Raw genomic sequence first — 17,062 nt, forward strand, 5'->3', positions numbered from 1 at the left:
TCATCCCTCTCCTGTCTTCTAACCACTGAACTCATCCCCCCGTACCCCATCCTTCATCCCTCTCCTGTCCTCTAACCCCTGAACTCATCCCCCCTGTACCCCATCCTTCATCCCTCTCCTGTCCTCTAACCCCTGAACTCATCCCCCCTGTACCCCATCCTTCATCCCTCTCCTGTCTTCTAACCACTGAACTCATCCCCCCTGTACCCCATCCTTCATCCCTCTCCTGTCATCTAACCACTGAACTCATCCCCCCTGTACCCCACCGTCCGTGTCCCTCTCCTGTCCTCTCACGCCTGAACTCATCCCCCCGTACCCCACCATCCGTGTCCCTCTCCTGTCCTCTAACCCCTGAACTCATCCCCCCGTACCCCACCGTCCGTGTCCCTCTCCTGTCCTCTAACCCCTGAACTCATCCCCCCTGTACCCCACCGTCTGTGTCCCTCTCCTGTCCTCTAACCACTGAACTCATCCCCCCGGAACCCCACCGTCCGTGTCCCTCTCCTGCCCACGTCACTAGGGTGCTGTTTCCTTTGAGCGTAGACGCGCTTCCTTGTCTTCACGCATCTCAGCCTGCCTGGGAGGTCGCGTTCAATGGGTGTCGCGTTCAGGTGGGAAGTTGGAACCCCAGCCTCCCTCTCACCGACCTGTGCAGAGGAAGCGGACAGACAGACAGACAGAGTTGGGCAGGCAGAGGGAGAGAAGGAGACGCAGCAGATGAGGGAGAGGGAGACTGAGCCCCGACAACGTGCGGCTGTTTTCTAGCTGCGAGGGCACCAACTACAGGGCTTCACACGCGGGCCCTGTGGGCCAGGCGTCCTCAAACTACGGCCCGCGGGCCACAGGCGGCCCGCCGAGGACATGGATCCGGCCCGCCGGGGGCCGCTGCCTGTCCTGCTCAGCAGCCAACACGTCCTGGGCCCGCAGTGCGCATAGGAATTGGTTCATAGTTTTTTTTTAAACTATAGTCCGGCCCTCCAACGGTCTGAGGGACAGGGACCTGGCCCCCTGTTTAAAAAGTTTGAGGACCACCGAAACCGGTTTGGCTCAGTGGATGGAGCGTCAGCCTGCGGACTGAAGGGTCCTGGGTTCGATTCCGGTCAAGGGCATGTACCTTGGTTGTGGGCACGTCCCCAGTGGGAGGTGTGCAGGAGGCAGCTGATCAATGTTTCTCTCTCATCGATGTTTCTAGCTCTCTATCCCCCTCCCTTCCTCTCTGTAAAAATAAAATAATAATAATAAAAAAATTAAAAAAAATAAAAAGTCTGAGGACCCCTGCGATGGAGCGTTCTCCCTGGGTGGCACATGTCACTGCTGGCCCTGTGTTTTTGCCAAGATCCTTCACCATGCCACCTGCCACGGGCAAAGGGGTCTGGCCGCTCCTTCAGGAAAGCGGGAGTCCCCGCTGCCCAGTACCGCAGCGCTGTCCCCACGCGTCTGGGACTCCTTTCCGCGTGACGGAGCCCGTGCGCAGCCTTGGCGTCACTGCTCTGTGCCGGCTCTCAGGGGGACAGGCACCTTCCAGCTCCATCCGTTAACATTCACGTGTAATTTCAGCAGAGGGCACTCAGGGCTGTCGGAGGAGCAGCGGCCCCTGAGAAGCTACGTCCCGCATGCCCCCCAGATGTCACTGCTGTCTGTGCTGTCATTCCCGCCCAGACCGCGGCCCCGTAGGCCGGTGCCGGAGCTCGTGTCCTGGTGAAAGGACCTGCCGGCAGGTCAGGGCTCCCCCTCCTCCCTCCGCATTCCCTGGGGGGCGCACTCACTAGACGTCACCCCTCCCGGGCTGGGAGCCTTCGGCGGCCCCAGGACCCCACGCCACACGCCGGGCACAGTTCACGCGCTGAGGGTCCCTTTTTAGCCTGGTTCTATATGGGGACGTCTTTAAAAATGTTCTCATATGTCCTCCCGGTTTCTATGTGCTGATAGCAGATGAGGGGTCTGTGCAGGCTTCATCGGCCACGTGGCCTGGCCGGAGTAGACAGTATTTCTCATGGAATCTGGCCGGGAGAGGGGAGGGTAACACAGCAGCTCCTCGGGGTCACCGAGAGCAGATGGGCTGCGTGTGCCCGTGTGGGCGCGGGGCGCTTACGTTAGAAATGGGCAGTGTCACATTCTATCATCTTCAAGGAGGAAACGGTTACCAGGGAGAAGGGTGGCGGTTCAGAACTCAGCCAGTGTTTCATTGGGAAAGGCCCTGAGTGGACGTGCGTGGGTTCCGATGTGGGAGATGGAAGGACACAAAACTATTTGGGGACACGCCCGCTCAGACCAAGTTGACCATTGTCCTCAAGACCCATGACATTAAAACATCTAGGTCTTATCTTTTCCATTTTGTTCCGCCTTAGGTATTGCTTTGAAATAAGTGAGAAAACAGAGTTTTGAAAATATTTCGATCGTTAACAAATGACCTTTTCGTAACACTAATGTGTGATGATCAATCTTCCTGGGGAAGGGGCTTCGGAAGAACACAGACGTGTTAGGAACTGGGTGGGAAATGAAGACTGTTTTGTATTTTATGATCATTCCATAGAGAACAGGCTTATCTACATAAGCTCCAGCGACTCTTTTGATATTAAAATTGCCTTGGGGCTGATTTCAAATTAATATATTCAGCCTGTCTCCTTTTTGTCATAAAATCGGATGGTTCATTTGCTAGCAAAATACATAGTTATTCAGGAGATTTTTTTCCCCCCTACTAAGTGTTTTAAAAGAATCCAACCTGTTTAGGCTCTGTCTGTATCAGTTTACAGCACCTCCTGAGCTTGATTTAAAAAACCGGATGCTTGGGTGGGATGGGGGTGGCAGCACAGCAAAACCTTAGCGTCGAAGAACCTCTGCGGAATCATTTTTCATTCCGAAGCTCGCCTTTCCCGCTTCCCGGGAAACATGAGCGCCCGTTCCCCTCAGCACTTCGGTGCCGTCGTAATTTTTCTTTTGACTTCGGGGAAGCTCAGATTCTATATATTATTATAATTAAATTCAAGGAACGCTTACTTAAAACCTTGCAGGGCCTGGTGCCGGGAGAATGTCAATGTAAAGTAGGCACGTGTCCACCTTCCAGGGGTGACATCTCTGGGAGAAACGGATCGATACTGCGATGTAATGACGGGTCGAGAGGGATGCGGATGTGTGTGGGGTGGCTAGCGGGTTAGTTGGGAATGAGGAGACAGGGTTAGAAGGAGGGTGTATCGGAGCTCGCGTGGAAGCAGCTGCCTGGACTGAAACCGTGGACACAAACAGCAGTGTGGGGGTTGCCGGGGGGGGGGGTGGGGGGGTGCTAATATAAGGTGACAGGAGAAGATCTGACTTTGGGTGGTGGGCACACGGTGCCACATACAGGTCTTGTTACCTAGAAACCCACACCTGACACCTCTGTGTTCATGTGGACCAATGTCACCCCAATCCGTTCAATTTTTAAAAATCCATAAATTAAAATTAGCAGCTGCCTAGTAAGCCTGTTAACATAAAACACGGAAAATTAGGGAAATCAACGTTCCGTGTGGTTGATGGCGCGCTTCCCCCCTGGAGGGCGGGGTCCAGCATGCAGAGAGCAGCGCCCAGCAGGTGGTCTCTCTGAGCACGGCCGCCCGCCCGCCGCCCTCCATGGGGTGCAGTCCTCCCTGCAGGGGGGCCCCCCCGCCCTCCGGGAGCTACAGGCAGCGCCTCTGTTTTGCAGGAGCCCCGTCCTGGTTTTCCAGTGCAACCACCGCCACGTGATGTGCTTGGACTGCTTCCACCTGTACTGCGTGACCAGGCTCAACGACCGGCAGTTCGTCCACGACCCCCAGCTGGGCTACTCGCTGCCCTGTGTGGGTAAGTCTCGCGCGTCCCCCGGTGCAGTGCCGGCTCAGAACGGCAGAGCGGCCGGCGCAAGCCTGTCTTAGCTGCACCAGGCCCCGCTGAGGGCTGGAAAGGGAAATACCTATTTGATCATTGGGGGCAAGGCGCCGTGATGTTTGGGTCACAGCAAAGTACAAAACCCTGCGGGGCGGACGAGCTGTGTGGAAGCAGAACGCGCAAAGCCCGCCGAAGGCCTGGAAGTGAGGGCAGTGTCTTTCATCCCAGGCACCTGCCACCTGCTCCCGGGTCCCCAGCAGGTGTCAGCCCTCCCGCGCTGCTCCCGAGCCGCCCCCACCCAGAGCGCAAAGGCATGCGCCTCATTTGCAAACACTGGGAGCACCTACACATGTGTGTGAAACAACATATATTGAAAAAGGAATCCAAGGAGGGTGAGCTAGAGCCGAAATACTTAGGATTTTAAATATTTTTTAAACCTTTCAACATTTACAACATTTTACTTGCACTATATTATTATTATTACCTGTCTTTTTAATTGAGGTGAAGTTCATATCACATGCAATCAGCTGTTTTAAGGTGTGCAGTTCAGTGGCATTTTGTGAGGTGTGCACTCACAAGGCAGGGACCACCCGGCTCCCTCTAGATTTAGAACCGTCTTATTACCCGAGAAACAACAGCCCATCCATTCAGTAATCTCTTCCCGTCCCCCCTGACCCCCAGCTCATAGCAGACACTGTGTTGGTCTCTATGGGTTTGTCCGTTCTGGATCCTTCATGTGAAAGGGATCATACACCCCGTGACCTTTTGTGTCTGCCTTCTTTCACTTAACGTAATGTTCTTTTTTAAAAAAATATATATTTTATTGATTTTTTACAGAGAGGAAGGGAGAGGGACAGAGAGTTAGAAACATCGATGAGAGAGAAACATTGATCAGCTGCCTCCTACACACCTCCCACCGGGGATGTGCCCGCAACCAAGGTACATGCCCTTGAGCGGAATCGAACCTGGGACCCTTCAGTCCACAGGCCGACGCTCTATCCACTGAGCCAAACTGGTTAGGGCTAGCGTAATGTTCTTGAAGTCCATCCGAGTAGGGGCATGTGTCTTTGTTCCTCTTCATGGCTGAATCACGTTCCGTTATGTGGCCACACCACAGTTTGTTTATCAGGTCATTTGTCGTGGGCATTTGCATTGTTTTCACTTTAGGCGATGATGAAGAACGCTGGGTCGTGTTGTAAGTCTGCGTTTAACCCGATGAAGGACTGTCAAAGGACTTTCCACAGCCGATGCACCGTTTCGCAATATCGCCAGCAACTTGTTGCTTTTCGTTGTTGTTGTTTAAGTAGCCGTCCCGTTAGTGTGAAGGGGCACGTCACTCTGGCTCTGATTTGCATTTCCCTCCTGACCAACCGTGTTGACTATCTCCCATGTGCTTGTTTGCCATTTGAATATCTATTTGGAGCAATGCCTGCTCACAGCCTTTGTGCATTTTTAATGGGGTCGTCTGCCTTGTGGTTGAGTTGTAAGCATTCCTTATGTGTGCTGGACACTAGACCTTGATCAGGTGTATGACTTCCAAAACGTTCTCCTCTTCTGTGGTTGGTGATAATGTCCCTTGATACGTGACCGTGTTTCATTTTGATGAAGGCCAATTTCTCTCTCTCTCTTTTTTTTTTTTTTTTTCTGTTGCTGCTTGTGCTTTTGATGCCAAATGTAAGAATCCATTGCCAAGTCCACGGTCATGAAAATGGACCCGTACGGTCTCATTTAATAGCTCAGCTCTTGTATGTAGGTCACGGATCAGTGTGAGCTCATTTCTGTCTGTGGAGTGAGGTAAGGGTCCGCACCTCGGTGTGTGTTTGCTTTTACTGACTGTGGTGAGAGTAAATATGCTCCATTGACCCTGAGAGTTGTGGCTGGAAACTGCGACACCTTGATCGAATAGCAGACTGTAAGTTCGGTTTCTTTCAGCACTTAGTTCTAATGTCGATCAAAGCTGAACAGTACACCTCCACAGCCTCTCAGAGACCCGGTGCAAGCAGCGAACTGCATCGTTGGCTTTGTAAATTATGACACTCGTTTCTCAGTTGTATCTGCCAATAACGCAGTGGTGTGTAAATTAGGATTTACATAATACATGTGTCAATATATTGCTAAGGAAAACTTACTGAAAGGTACTGCGCTTTTATGTTTTTAACAAAGCGTTCAAAAGTCCGTGAAACATTTATTTGAAGCGTGGAAAATTCTGTTTCTGTTTTTAATTTTTTAATGAGACTTTTAAAAATTGATAAACCTTCTTCCTTCGCAAAACCAAATAACATGGAAACATTGGGAAATACCCATTTTCAAAATTTATCTTCGTAGCCAAGCTACTTGTAAAAATCAGCTTCTCGTTTATTTTTACATGTTAAGCCTTTTTCGTGATGGAAAACGGTAAGCACACTAAGTATAGTAACCCCTTGGTCCACGTGAGCCAGGCTTTCTCACGTAGCAGGAAGGTCCAGGCGTTTTCGGTCATCCTTTCTCCATAGCCTGGATCAGCCCGTTTCCTAGGGAGCGCTGGCTCCTTCAACAGGAATCGGCGTGTAGCAGTCCCGGGCTCGGTGGCGGTGGGGTCACCGGGCTCGGTGGCGGTGGGGTCACCGGGCTCGGTGGCGGTGGGCTCACCGGGCTCGGTGGCGGTGGGGCCACCGGGCTCGGTGGCGGTGGGCTCACCGGGCTCGGTGGCGGTGGGCTCACCGTAAACGTACCTGCCTCGGTCCTGGCTAGGTAAGCGTAATGCTCCGTAAAGCCTTGCCTTCATTTCTCACGATGCCACCTCCTGTTGAGAACGTGTCCCCCTGCCTCCTCTTCCCTCTCATGTCCAGCAGCAGCCACAGAAGGCGGCCTGCCCGTGTGGTCTGTTACTGGAAGAGAATGTACCAGGCGACCACAGGCCGGCCGGGCGGACACAGCCTACCGCTTCCGCCTGTGCGGTGGCCCTCCTGCGCCACGTACTTCATTCGTTCCAGAGCCACTTCTTCACTTCTTCCACAGTGTGTGCCTGGATCCACGGCTCCATGGATCCACGGCTTCACTCTCCGAGGTTTCAGTCATCCCCTGTTAACCCAGTGGTCGGCAAACCGCGGCTCATGAGCCACATGCGGGTCTTTGGCCCCTTGAGTGTGGCTCTTCCACAAAATACCACGGCCTGGGCGAGTCTATTTATTTTTTTAAAACATACTGATTTTTTTACAGAGAGGAAGGGAGAGGGACAGAGAGTTAGAAACATCGATGAAAGAGAAACATCGATCAGCTGCCTCCTGCACACCCCCTACTGGGGATGTGCCCGCAACCAAGGTACATGCCCTTGACCAGAATCGAACCTGGGACCCTTCAGTCCGCAGGCCGACGCTCTATCCACTGAGCCAAACCTGTTAGGAATGGGCAAGTCTATTTTGAAGAAGTGGCGTTAGAAGAAGTTTAAGCTTAAAAAATGTGGCTCCCAAAAGAAATGTCCATCGTCGTCCTGTTGATATTTGGCTCTGTTGACTAATGAGTTTGCCGACCACTGTGTTAACCACACTGAAAGTATCCAGTGGGAAAATTCCCGAAACCAACAACTCATACGCCTCCCGGTGGGCGCCGTGCGGAGTAGCCACGTCGTAGCCGCCTTCGGTATCGCAGGGCTGGTGCTCAGGGCGCCCTGAACTTACTCAGTGCCGGCCCCCAGCGCAGGAGCAGTGAGGCCGGCACTTGGGGTCTGCCAGGGGGAAGCCAAAACGTGCTTCCTTTAAATGACAAGGCGAGTGCGGGACAATAGATGGTTTAAGGCGGCGGGTGGGGGGGGGGGGGGCGCTAATTTATGAATTAAGCTCTAGCATCGGTGTGTCTGTGTAAGGAAAATCATTGTAACAGGGTTCAGTGCTACCCACCTCTCAGGCATGGCATCCACTGGGGCTGGGTACATATCCCCCATGGACGGGGGACTGCCGTTTCCCAAAGCACTTACTCAACAAAATGTAGTTCTGTTTGTCCCCCTATTGTTGTCACGCACTATTTCAGCCTTTTTTCTTTTGCTGTGACTCAAGTGATGTGTCCCCGTCCTATGTGAAAAGAGACTTTCTAATGTTATCATAGAATGTTTTCATAGAAACAAACCGGATGGTCTCGCGTTGCCTCAACAGAAACACTCTCCTCATTCATCACTTGCTGGATTTTTAAACGTCTTGCTAAGTGTCATAGCTTCACGCCCCACCTAGGTCACATCCCGGGGCCCATTCCAGCCTCAAGGTGCGGTCCGCGGTGGGGACAACAGCGCTCCCTTCCTCGGCCTGTCATCCTCCCTTCCCGGCCGGGCCTGCGTTATCAGCGTGCTCTTGAATTAACGGCTTCTTTGCAGGAACCTTGAATCTCCGTAAGTCGGGTGTGGCACTTACCAGAGTCAGTTAAGTGAGATGATGTAGCCAAGCACAGGCAGCCTTCTACAAAAGGGAATAACAAGCGAGGGCCTCCCCTGAGTCCTTGTAGGTGGACCCCACTGTCCCTCCAGCCTGTCCCCTGTCCGACGATGACACAGCGGCATCTGACATGCAGACCAAGGTCTGGGAGGGTCCAGCACCAGCCTGAGCATCCTTAGTGGAGCTTATTTTTTTCATATCCTATATAATAAAAGGGTTATATGCTAATTGATCTAACAGCTGAATGACGAATCGGGGGGCAGGGCTAGGGAGTGGGCAGTGCCAAGCCAGCCTAGGCAGGTGCCAGCAGGCAGAGGGAGGGGACAGTGATTGGGGCGATGGGACCAGCAAGCAGGCGGTGCAAGGCCAGCCAAGGCAGGTGCCAACAGGAAGAGGGAGGGGTCGGCGATTGGGGGGGTGGGGGGAAGGCGGCACCAGGCCAGCCAAGGCAGGTGCCAGCAGGCAGAGGGAGGGGACAGAGTTCGGGGGGTGGGGCAAATAGCAATATTAAAATATTTCTTCTAATTAATTCACTTTCAATGTGCATGAATTTGTGCACCTGGCTACTGGTTTTAAATAATATAAGCCCTAAGAATACCTCCAAGAAACCAGCAAACCTCCAATGTGGATATTCAGCACATTGAGCACATATCCTGGGACGCACCAGAGCACGGGGGAGGCACGCTCAAATCCTGACGCCGAGACGAAACCTGTGCAGGGCCAGTGACAGGACATGGGTGCGCCTCGGTTTCACTTTAGGGTAAAACAGGGAGACACAGCAGCACCCCTTTCAGACGCTGTCAGGGGGACGGGTGAAAATAAAGACGTAGAAGGTGCCTTTAAGACTCCATGCTGGAGAGAGCTCAGAGTGAACATTGGCTTTTGTTATTTTGGTTGTTACATAAGCATGCGTTCCCATGGACGGTACGATAGAATGTGTGTGCATATGCATGTATATTCGTAGAGGAACATGTATTTAGACATTCCTTAACGGTAGCCAGGCATTTCCTGTAACTCAACGCATAAACCCACCAATTACCAGGCGCTGTCCACTTAGCCAGCTATGGGCACGTTCTCCCTTCGGTTTATTTAACTTTGCCCTGATCCACAGAGCGTGGAGTAAGACAGACTATAAAGTAGTAATGCCACAGAATTAGAAAATCCACGTTTTTCAGACTCTCAGGAGGAAGAGCAGACTATTAGGAACAAGAATGGATTGAACCCATGTCCTTTTGGGTTGAGCACACTGTGGGGTTCATTAGAAGCTGATGTCGATGGCCATGGCTCATCAATAAGACGGAATTCCTGTGTGTGCAAAGTAAAGGGGCTCCAGGTCTCGCCAGGCCCGCCGGAAGGTGGGGTGTGGCTGGTCCCGTTGGTTCGGGGCCGGGAACTCCCCCCTCGGCTCTGAGCCGACCTCGGCTGCTCCGTGGGAGGTGACTGGACCTCCAGGTCAGGACCTGGCATTGTCCTTGGTTTCTGGAAGCTCAGGCGCCGACCTTGTTGGTTCTCTGAAGGGATGTCCGTTTCCCGTCGTGCCATGCCAGCTTACATGCCTGGCCAAACGGTTCAGTTCCCGGTGGGGACCACCAGCTGTCCTTGGAGTACAGTTCCTCCAAGAAAATTATACGTCTTCCAGGGGCATTTTATTCCTGAAGCCATCACTGCCTTTCGCTGACAAAGTTCCTACCTACGACAGATGTTTCTTCAGCCCTGGCAGCCACTCACACACATACATGCACACTCACACACACTCATACACACTCACACACCCAACACACTCACATGCATACACACATACATGCACACCTACTCATACACACATGCATTCACACTCACACACACTCATACACACTCACACACCCAACACACTCACGTACATACACACATACACGCACACCTACTCATACACACATGCATTCACACACACATACATGCACACACACTCATACACAGTCACACACCCAACACACTCACATACATATACACACTCACACATACATGCACACCTACTCATACACACATGCATTCACACATACATGCACACTCACACACACCCAACATACTCACATACATACACACATACATGCACACCTACTCATACATACATGCATTCACACACACATACATGCACACTCACACACACTCATACACACACACCCAACACACATATATACACACACTCACACATACATGTACACCTCCTCATACACACATGCATTCACACACACATATATACACACTCACACACATACACACTCACACACACACATGCAATAACTGATAAAACCTTCTTACTGTGTGGTGTCTTGTATTAATGAGACTTCATGCATAGAAATTGCTAGAAGCCACTGACCTCCAAGTAGCTTTGAAATAATTAATAATGTGCTTAGGGGGGTGATTTGCATATTCATGAGGGTTTATATATTTGGTTCCTCAGCAGGACAGTGAAACAAGTTAATGTTCCCAGTGCAGCCCCAGTTAGCAAGAGGAGTGCTTTAATACTCTAATGTGAGGATGAAATGAATATGTAATATCTGGACGACACGGCGCCTGTTTCCAGTAAAATCTGAGCCTGCGCAGTCCAGCCTGGAGGTGCTCTTGCTGACTCCACTTAGGCGTTCAGGAAGGCATTGTTCTTGTCTCTTTCCTCTCGCCTTTACTGGAAGTCATTTCTCTTGGAGTGACGTGCTTATGGAGGGAAACGTCGATCCAAAAGCAGCGCAAGTCCAGGAAGGAGGAGAGGGAGACCTGGTGGGGGAAGTGGTGCAATTTGGTCTGATGTCAGTCCGACCCCCAGGTCCCCAGCTGTCAGAAACAGCGCTTTCCTGGGGTGACCAGCGACAGTTCTTCAGTCATCACTGCTGTGGGAGTCGGCAGGGCCCCATCACAACCTACCGCAACTGTGCGCCCCCGGAACAGATGGATCTCCGCAGTCTGGAGGCTGCGGTCCAAGTCCAGGCGCCTCAGGTCCAGGGCTCTGAGGCCTCCTGGGCTTGCAGAGGGCAACCCCAGGCTGCTCCCCACGCTGCCACCTTCCGGCTGCTCCCCACATGGCCACCTGAGGTAGGGGTGCTCCCACGTGGCCACCCCCCCATGCTCTTCAGGTGGCCACCCCATTGGGCCTGCAGCCCTGGTGTCTCTCCGTTGTGCTCATCTCTTTCTATTAAGGACACTAGTCAGATAGATCACCCTAATGGCCGCCCTTTAACCTAGTCACCCCTTTAACGCCCTTTCTCCAAACACAGTCACACCCTGAGGGGCTGAGGTCTGGGGTTTCCACGTATGAATGTTTGAAGGACACAATCCAGTCCATACCAGCCACCTTCTAGGTTGTCAAATCGATTGTAAATACTGGGCACCCCCAAATTCAGTGACGGTCTATTGAACATGAGCCCTGTACATGAGTTCTGCTCCACAGGCTTAAATGACCTGGTGTCCCCGACACGCCCCACCCCACCCCTCAGGATGCCTGGCTCCCACCCCCAACACCATGTGCCTACGCAATGCAGGGAACTTTCTGCCACCTACTTTTAAAATCAGGACTCCCTGGCACACATTTCACGGAGGGTCCCCTGAACTTCTCCATCCTCGTGAAAGCAAAAGCAGGGTGAGCTCTGCGGTGGAGGTGGTCAGCATGGCGTTTGCAGCCTCGACTCAGTCCTCAGTTCCCAGATGCATCGTCACACAGCCGGGCTCTAACGGGTTTGGCTGTCATTGGAGACCCGCCGCTGTAGCCAGCAGAATCTGCGTGGAAGGCTCACACCCACACGCAGCTCACTGCCTGCCTGGGTGGGGGCGGGTTTCAGATGGGTGGCATGTTCCCCCCAAAGTGGTGTTTCTGCCTTTTGGCTCTGCCATGGGACCTACCACTCTCTTCATGGTCAGACTGATCCCCAGACCCAGGACCCAGCTGGCACGGGGGAAGGAAATGATGAGAGAGACGTGCATCGTTCTTAGAAACCCTAGCGTGGAAATGACACCTCCCTTCTCTGGCCAGCGCATAGCCACTAGCCTGGCGTGCTGCAAGGGAGTCAGGGAAGTGAAGTCCAGGTAAACACCTGGTGCAGAGAAGAAGATTTGGATTGGACACATGGAAGTCTTTTCAGAAGGTCTTCTTTGGGGTGCTGATGGTTCAGCATCCAGGAGGCAGACTCCACTGCACACTCATGAGTCGGGGAGCGTGGGCCAGGTCATGACGGCTGTCAGCTGATGCCAATCCCATTCCAGACCCACTTTATCAGAGGTGCAACTGCTTTGCTCATGTAAAGTGAAAAGACTGAGGGATCTCTTACCCTTTGGGACAGCATGGATGGACCTGGAAAATACTATCCTAAGTGAAATAAGCCAGTCAGAGAAACACAAGTATCACATGATCTCACTCCTCTATTTACTTTTATGAAGTTTATTGGACTCGGAGTAAAAAACAATCAAATCAATAACTGAAGAAAGTACTTACTAATAGATATGCAAGATACACTAACATCTCAGTCTCCAGGTGGTACCTTTAGATCAATAGTTATCAAACTGTGTTCCATGGAACCCTGGGAAGCGTTACCCATGTGCTGGATCTGGGATTATCTACACTAATAAAAGAGTAAGATGCAAATTGACCGTACCTTCGCAGCGCCCACCAGCCAATTAGGAATGAGTATGCAAATTAACCCAACAAAGATGGCGGGTTAATTTGCATATGTAGGTGCCAAGCGGCCGGGGACAGGGCAGGACGCTTGCATTGTTGTCACCACGACAGCGACGCAAGTGTTCAGCACCGCCCCAAAGCCACTCCGGGCCTCTGGGCAGCGTGGGAAGGCAGAAAGGCAGCTCCGGGCCGGAACTAAAAGGTGGCTCTAGCCGGAGCGAAGGTGGTGCCGGCAGCCAGGGGAAGGAAGGCCCATTCTTGCACGAATCTTTGTGCGTCGGGCCCCTAGTTTTATATAGAAGAAAATATGTAGGTAGCAACAGTATGCATTACGTTGTTGCTGTTATATTAACTGATGGTCCTACTTCAGCACTTAGCAAGACCACAGGAGGCAAAAACAAAGGTCTACGGCAAGGATAGGGAACATCTGTCCCGCGGGCCGTGTAAGGCCCATGAAATCATCGGGTCTGGCCCTGCCAAGGCATTAGGGGTGAGTTAATTTAATGTTTGACCAAACAGAGCAGGCTAGTTTTTAAGTTGATAATTTTGTAAGGCCCGCAAATAATGTTATAAATATCCACATGGCCCTTAGCAGAGCAAAGGTTCCCTGTCCCTGGTCTATAGTCTTCAAGCAATAGCAGAAACTTTGTTTAAAATGGTTTAGTTGTCTAGCCCGGCCAGTGTGCCTCTGTTGTCGAGCATCGACCTATGAAGCAGGAGGTCACAGTTCGATTCCCGGTCTGGGCACATGCCTGAGCTGTGGGCGCAATCCACAGTGTGGGCATGCAAGAGGCAGCTGATCAATGATTCTCTCTCATCATTGATGTTTCTACCTCTCTCTTCCTCTCTCTCCCTCTTTGAAATAAATAAAAATATATTTTAAAAATAAATAAAATGATTTAGTTGTCTTTATATTGCATTTTTAAAAGAATAAAATAGAACTACGTATTTTCCATTGTTAATTAAAATAACATTTTAAAAATGGTGAAGGCCAAATTCTAATTGCCCTCTACAATTGAAATAGAGGGGAAACTTGAGTTTGTTAAAATACCGTGTTGTGGGCTGTGGTCGGGGCATGTGCCAGAGGTATCCAATCGCTGTGTCTCTCTCACATCGATGTTTCTCCTGTGTGCCTTTCCCCCTCCCTTCTACTCTCTAAAAATCAATGGAAAAAATATCCTCGAGTGAAGATTAACAAAACACGCGTTATTATGGAATATTTTTAGTAGGACCTAAAAGTAAGAGAATGTGGGGCGCTTGACCCTCTACAGCAACTCGAAGCCGTTTCTCCTTTGGGTGTCTTACCCCCGGTTTTAGTTTGAATGTGCTCGTTCCGTTAGAGGCCGTTTCTTCTCCGTTGCCCACTGCAGTGACATCAGCTGGTCTTACTGAGCTTTTGTCACTCACGTGTAACTAGGCAAGTACTAGAAGATGTGGGCCCAGAATTCTCTTGTTGGATGAAACACCACCACCACCATCATCATCAGAAACGATTCGCCTCATACACCACGTCAGAGGCTCTGCTTCGGGAACCGGGTGCTGGTCCAGGCTACACGCAGCCTCTGCAGCTCCCTCCGCGTCAGTTCCAGGAGCAACTGCCTGGGAAGTATGCCCAGCTACACGCACACGGGCATAAATCAGCATTAATACATCCAACTCCATTCCCTAAAGCAGACCGCGAGGCTGCAAGTTCGCCATTCTTCCTTCTGGTTCAAAAATAAAAATAGACCAAGGTAGAAAAAACGCGCAAAGCTGATCCTGAGATTTGCAACCAGCTTGGACAGGACCTCAATCCTGAGCGAGTTTAAAAGCCCTGCTCATCACTTCCCACATTGCCTGCAGCCTGGAGCCCAGCCCTGGGGGAAGGAGCCGTGTGCCATCTGCACAGGGGCTGGCAGGTGGCTGTTCTCCCTGACCTGAGCGTCAGGTCACATGACGTGTTCGTGGGAAAGTTAGCGGGGGGGGGGGGGGGGGCGGAGCATTGAAGACTGCAGAAGCTTTTGGGGGGGAATACTAACTATTAACAGGGATATTCTGTTTATCAGAGAGACTGACATGAGACTCAAGTAGATAAGCATTTCAAAAAATTACCCAATTAAATACTTAACCACTCCTAGGCCTTCTGGTCTCCTGGGAAAACGGCGTGCCTTTTGCCAAATATCATCGTGAACTGTATGTTGGCATGTGAACATTTTGCAACCCTCTACCAAGCTCCCCTGTTACTTTGTACTCCAGGGCCCAAATCCATTCATCTAACTATCTATTCATCCATCCATCTGTCCATCATCATCCATCATCCATCCATCATCTATCCGTCCATTCATCCATCTATCCATCCATCATCACCCATCCATCCATCATCACCCATCCATCCATCTATCCATCGATTATATTATTTCTGATCTCACCGCACAATATTAATAATAGAAATGCAAAAGTCAACAGACAATTTTCTTCTTTCAAGAAGCTTCCAGTCTTATTTGGAAACAGAGACACAATAAACATGACAGTAAGTTACTGATCTACTGGAGGCAGATACCTACTGTATGTTGTTGCAACATAATGGCTCATCATTCTACTCGTTCTTAATAAATATGGCCATGATGTCTTGAGTCTAGGGCATTAATTTTGAGTAACTATCTACAGCATCTACTCAAGCCATGAAGTTTCTTTGGTAGGACTTGGCGTCTATCTTAAGGGAGTCTTCTTCTGAAATCATCGCTGAATACTGAAAGCACGACACTCTGTTGTTTGTGCCCAAAGAATGTGTGTGTGTTGACAGATTTGCTGCATCAGTGAATGCCTGACTCGCTTATGTCATCCGCAACAGCTGGGATATGTGCCGCTGCGTGCTGAAAACCCACAGATGTTCGAGCGCATCAGCAACAGTTGATGATCTGTGCCTTCAGAGTACTCATGCGTCAGCTCACTATTCTTTTGCACTGAGTTTGGATTATGCTTAACCGAAGGAATTGGAACTAAAATTGCGGGGAAATGGATTTTTCTCATCTTTGACTATACTGTTTTGCTCTATTTAACTTATCATCTTCATTAGGAATAGGACTGTAAGAATCCAGTTCCGGCACACATGCGGGTGCTGTATCGCTGTGCCCCGGCTGTGATGTGTTTTTATAACATTGACGTGACTTGGTCTGACATTGCGGAATCATTTACAAATTCAGCTCCGTCTTACGCTGTTACCAATTAAAGTGTGAGTGACACTAACTAATTAAATCGAGGAAAAGGGTATTCATAAGTGGATGATGTAAACTGAAAATAAAGTTAGCAATTGACAGTATGACCACAGGGTTGTTTTTTTTTTTTTTTAAGAATGAGCTGTGTGTTAAAAGGCCATATTTCTAGATGAGAAAGACTAAAGGCCGTTTGGTTGACAAACGTACGTTGTGGTCTAATCTGTTCCATTTGTACCTTGTTCACAGAAAGTACGGCCCGTCTTCAGTTTCATTACAAGCTTCCTTCTCGTTAGTCAACTATCAGATGCATCAACCAGTCAGTTCCGCCTTAGAAAGCAGGACCCAGGTTTAGGCTTAGGACCTGGGCCGGACCCTGCGGCGGCTGTGATCTGAGGGTGGAGGGCACGCTGGAGTCCGGGCCTGCAGGACCCCCAGCTTACCTCCCAGCCGCCTTCACCTCAGGCCCTCGGCCCCTTATACTCCCACTGTTCCCCACAGACCCCCCTCCTCACCCTCCTGCACCTGCCCCAGGCCCCCTCCCACCTGCCCGGGCCCAGTGAGCTCCCCATTTCCCTGCCTTTAGCCTGTTGCTTCCTCCTCTGCGACTCGATTGGAACCAGGCCATCCCCCAAGGACACCCTTCCCTCCGCTGACACGGCTCCTATGACGTAGGGTTTAGTGACACTTCCCTCTTAAAAGTCACTTAAACCGCATGGCACATAAGCCAGGCCCCTGGCCACCGCTCCCTGCTTGCTTTATGCTGCTCGGCAGTCCTCTGCCGTTAGCGTGTTCGTTTGTTCGTTCGTCTGATGTCATCCCTTAGCGGCAGGAGCAAGGCCCTCTCGCTCACTGTGGGGTTCTCAGCGCCCTCACTGCGCCTGCAAGCACCTAGCCGGGCGCAGGAAATGATCGGTAGGATTATTTGACACAAATAAATTCCCCAGCTGGCCTTCCGTGTTTATCTGCTTTAATCCTCAACTTATTTT

General features: G+C 51.0%; 1 protein-coding gene across 10 annotated transcripts in view; it reads left to right on the top strand.

The window, feature by feature from the left end:
• Positions 1–17,062, top strand: part of PRKN (parkin RBR E3 ubiquitin protein ligase) — a 638,297-nt gene that overhangs the window by 444,499 nt on the left and 176,736 nt on the right. For 8 of the 10 annotated variants that reach the window (XR_013960334.1, XR_013960335.1, XM_080663608.1 and 5 more), the window contains one exon: positions 3,680–3,816. The exons of the other annotated variants lie outside the window; for them this stretch is intronic. Coding sequence is in view for 6 of the 8 variants with exons in the window: in XM_080663608.1 (XP_080519734.1) it covers positions 3,680–3,816 (137 nt within the window). In the remaining 2 variants the exon portion in view is untranslated. The remainder of the gene's footprint in view (positions 1–3,679; positions 3,817–17,062) is intronic. 10 annotated transcript variants of the gene reach the window in all.

The sequence above is a fragment of the Plecotus auritus genome (assembly GCF_963455305.1).
Source record: "Plecotus auritus genome assembly, chromosome: 4".
Taxonomy (NCBI): Eukaryota; Metazoa; Chordata; class Mammalia; order Chiroptera; family Vespertilionidae; genus Plecotus; species Plecotus auritus.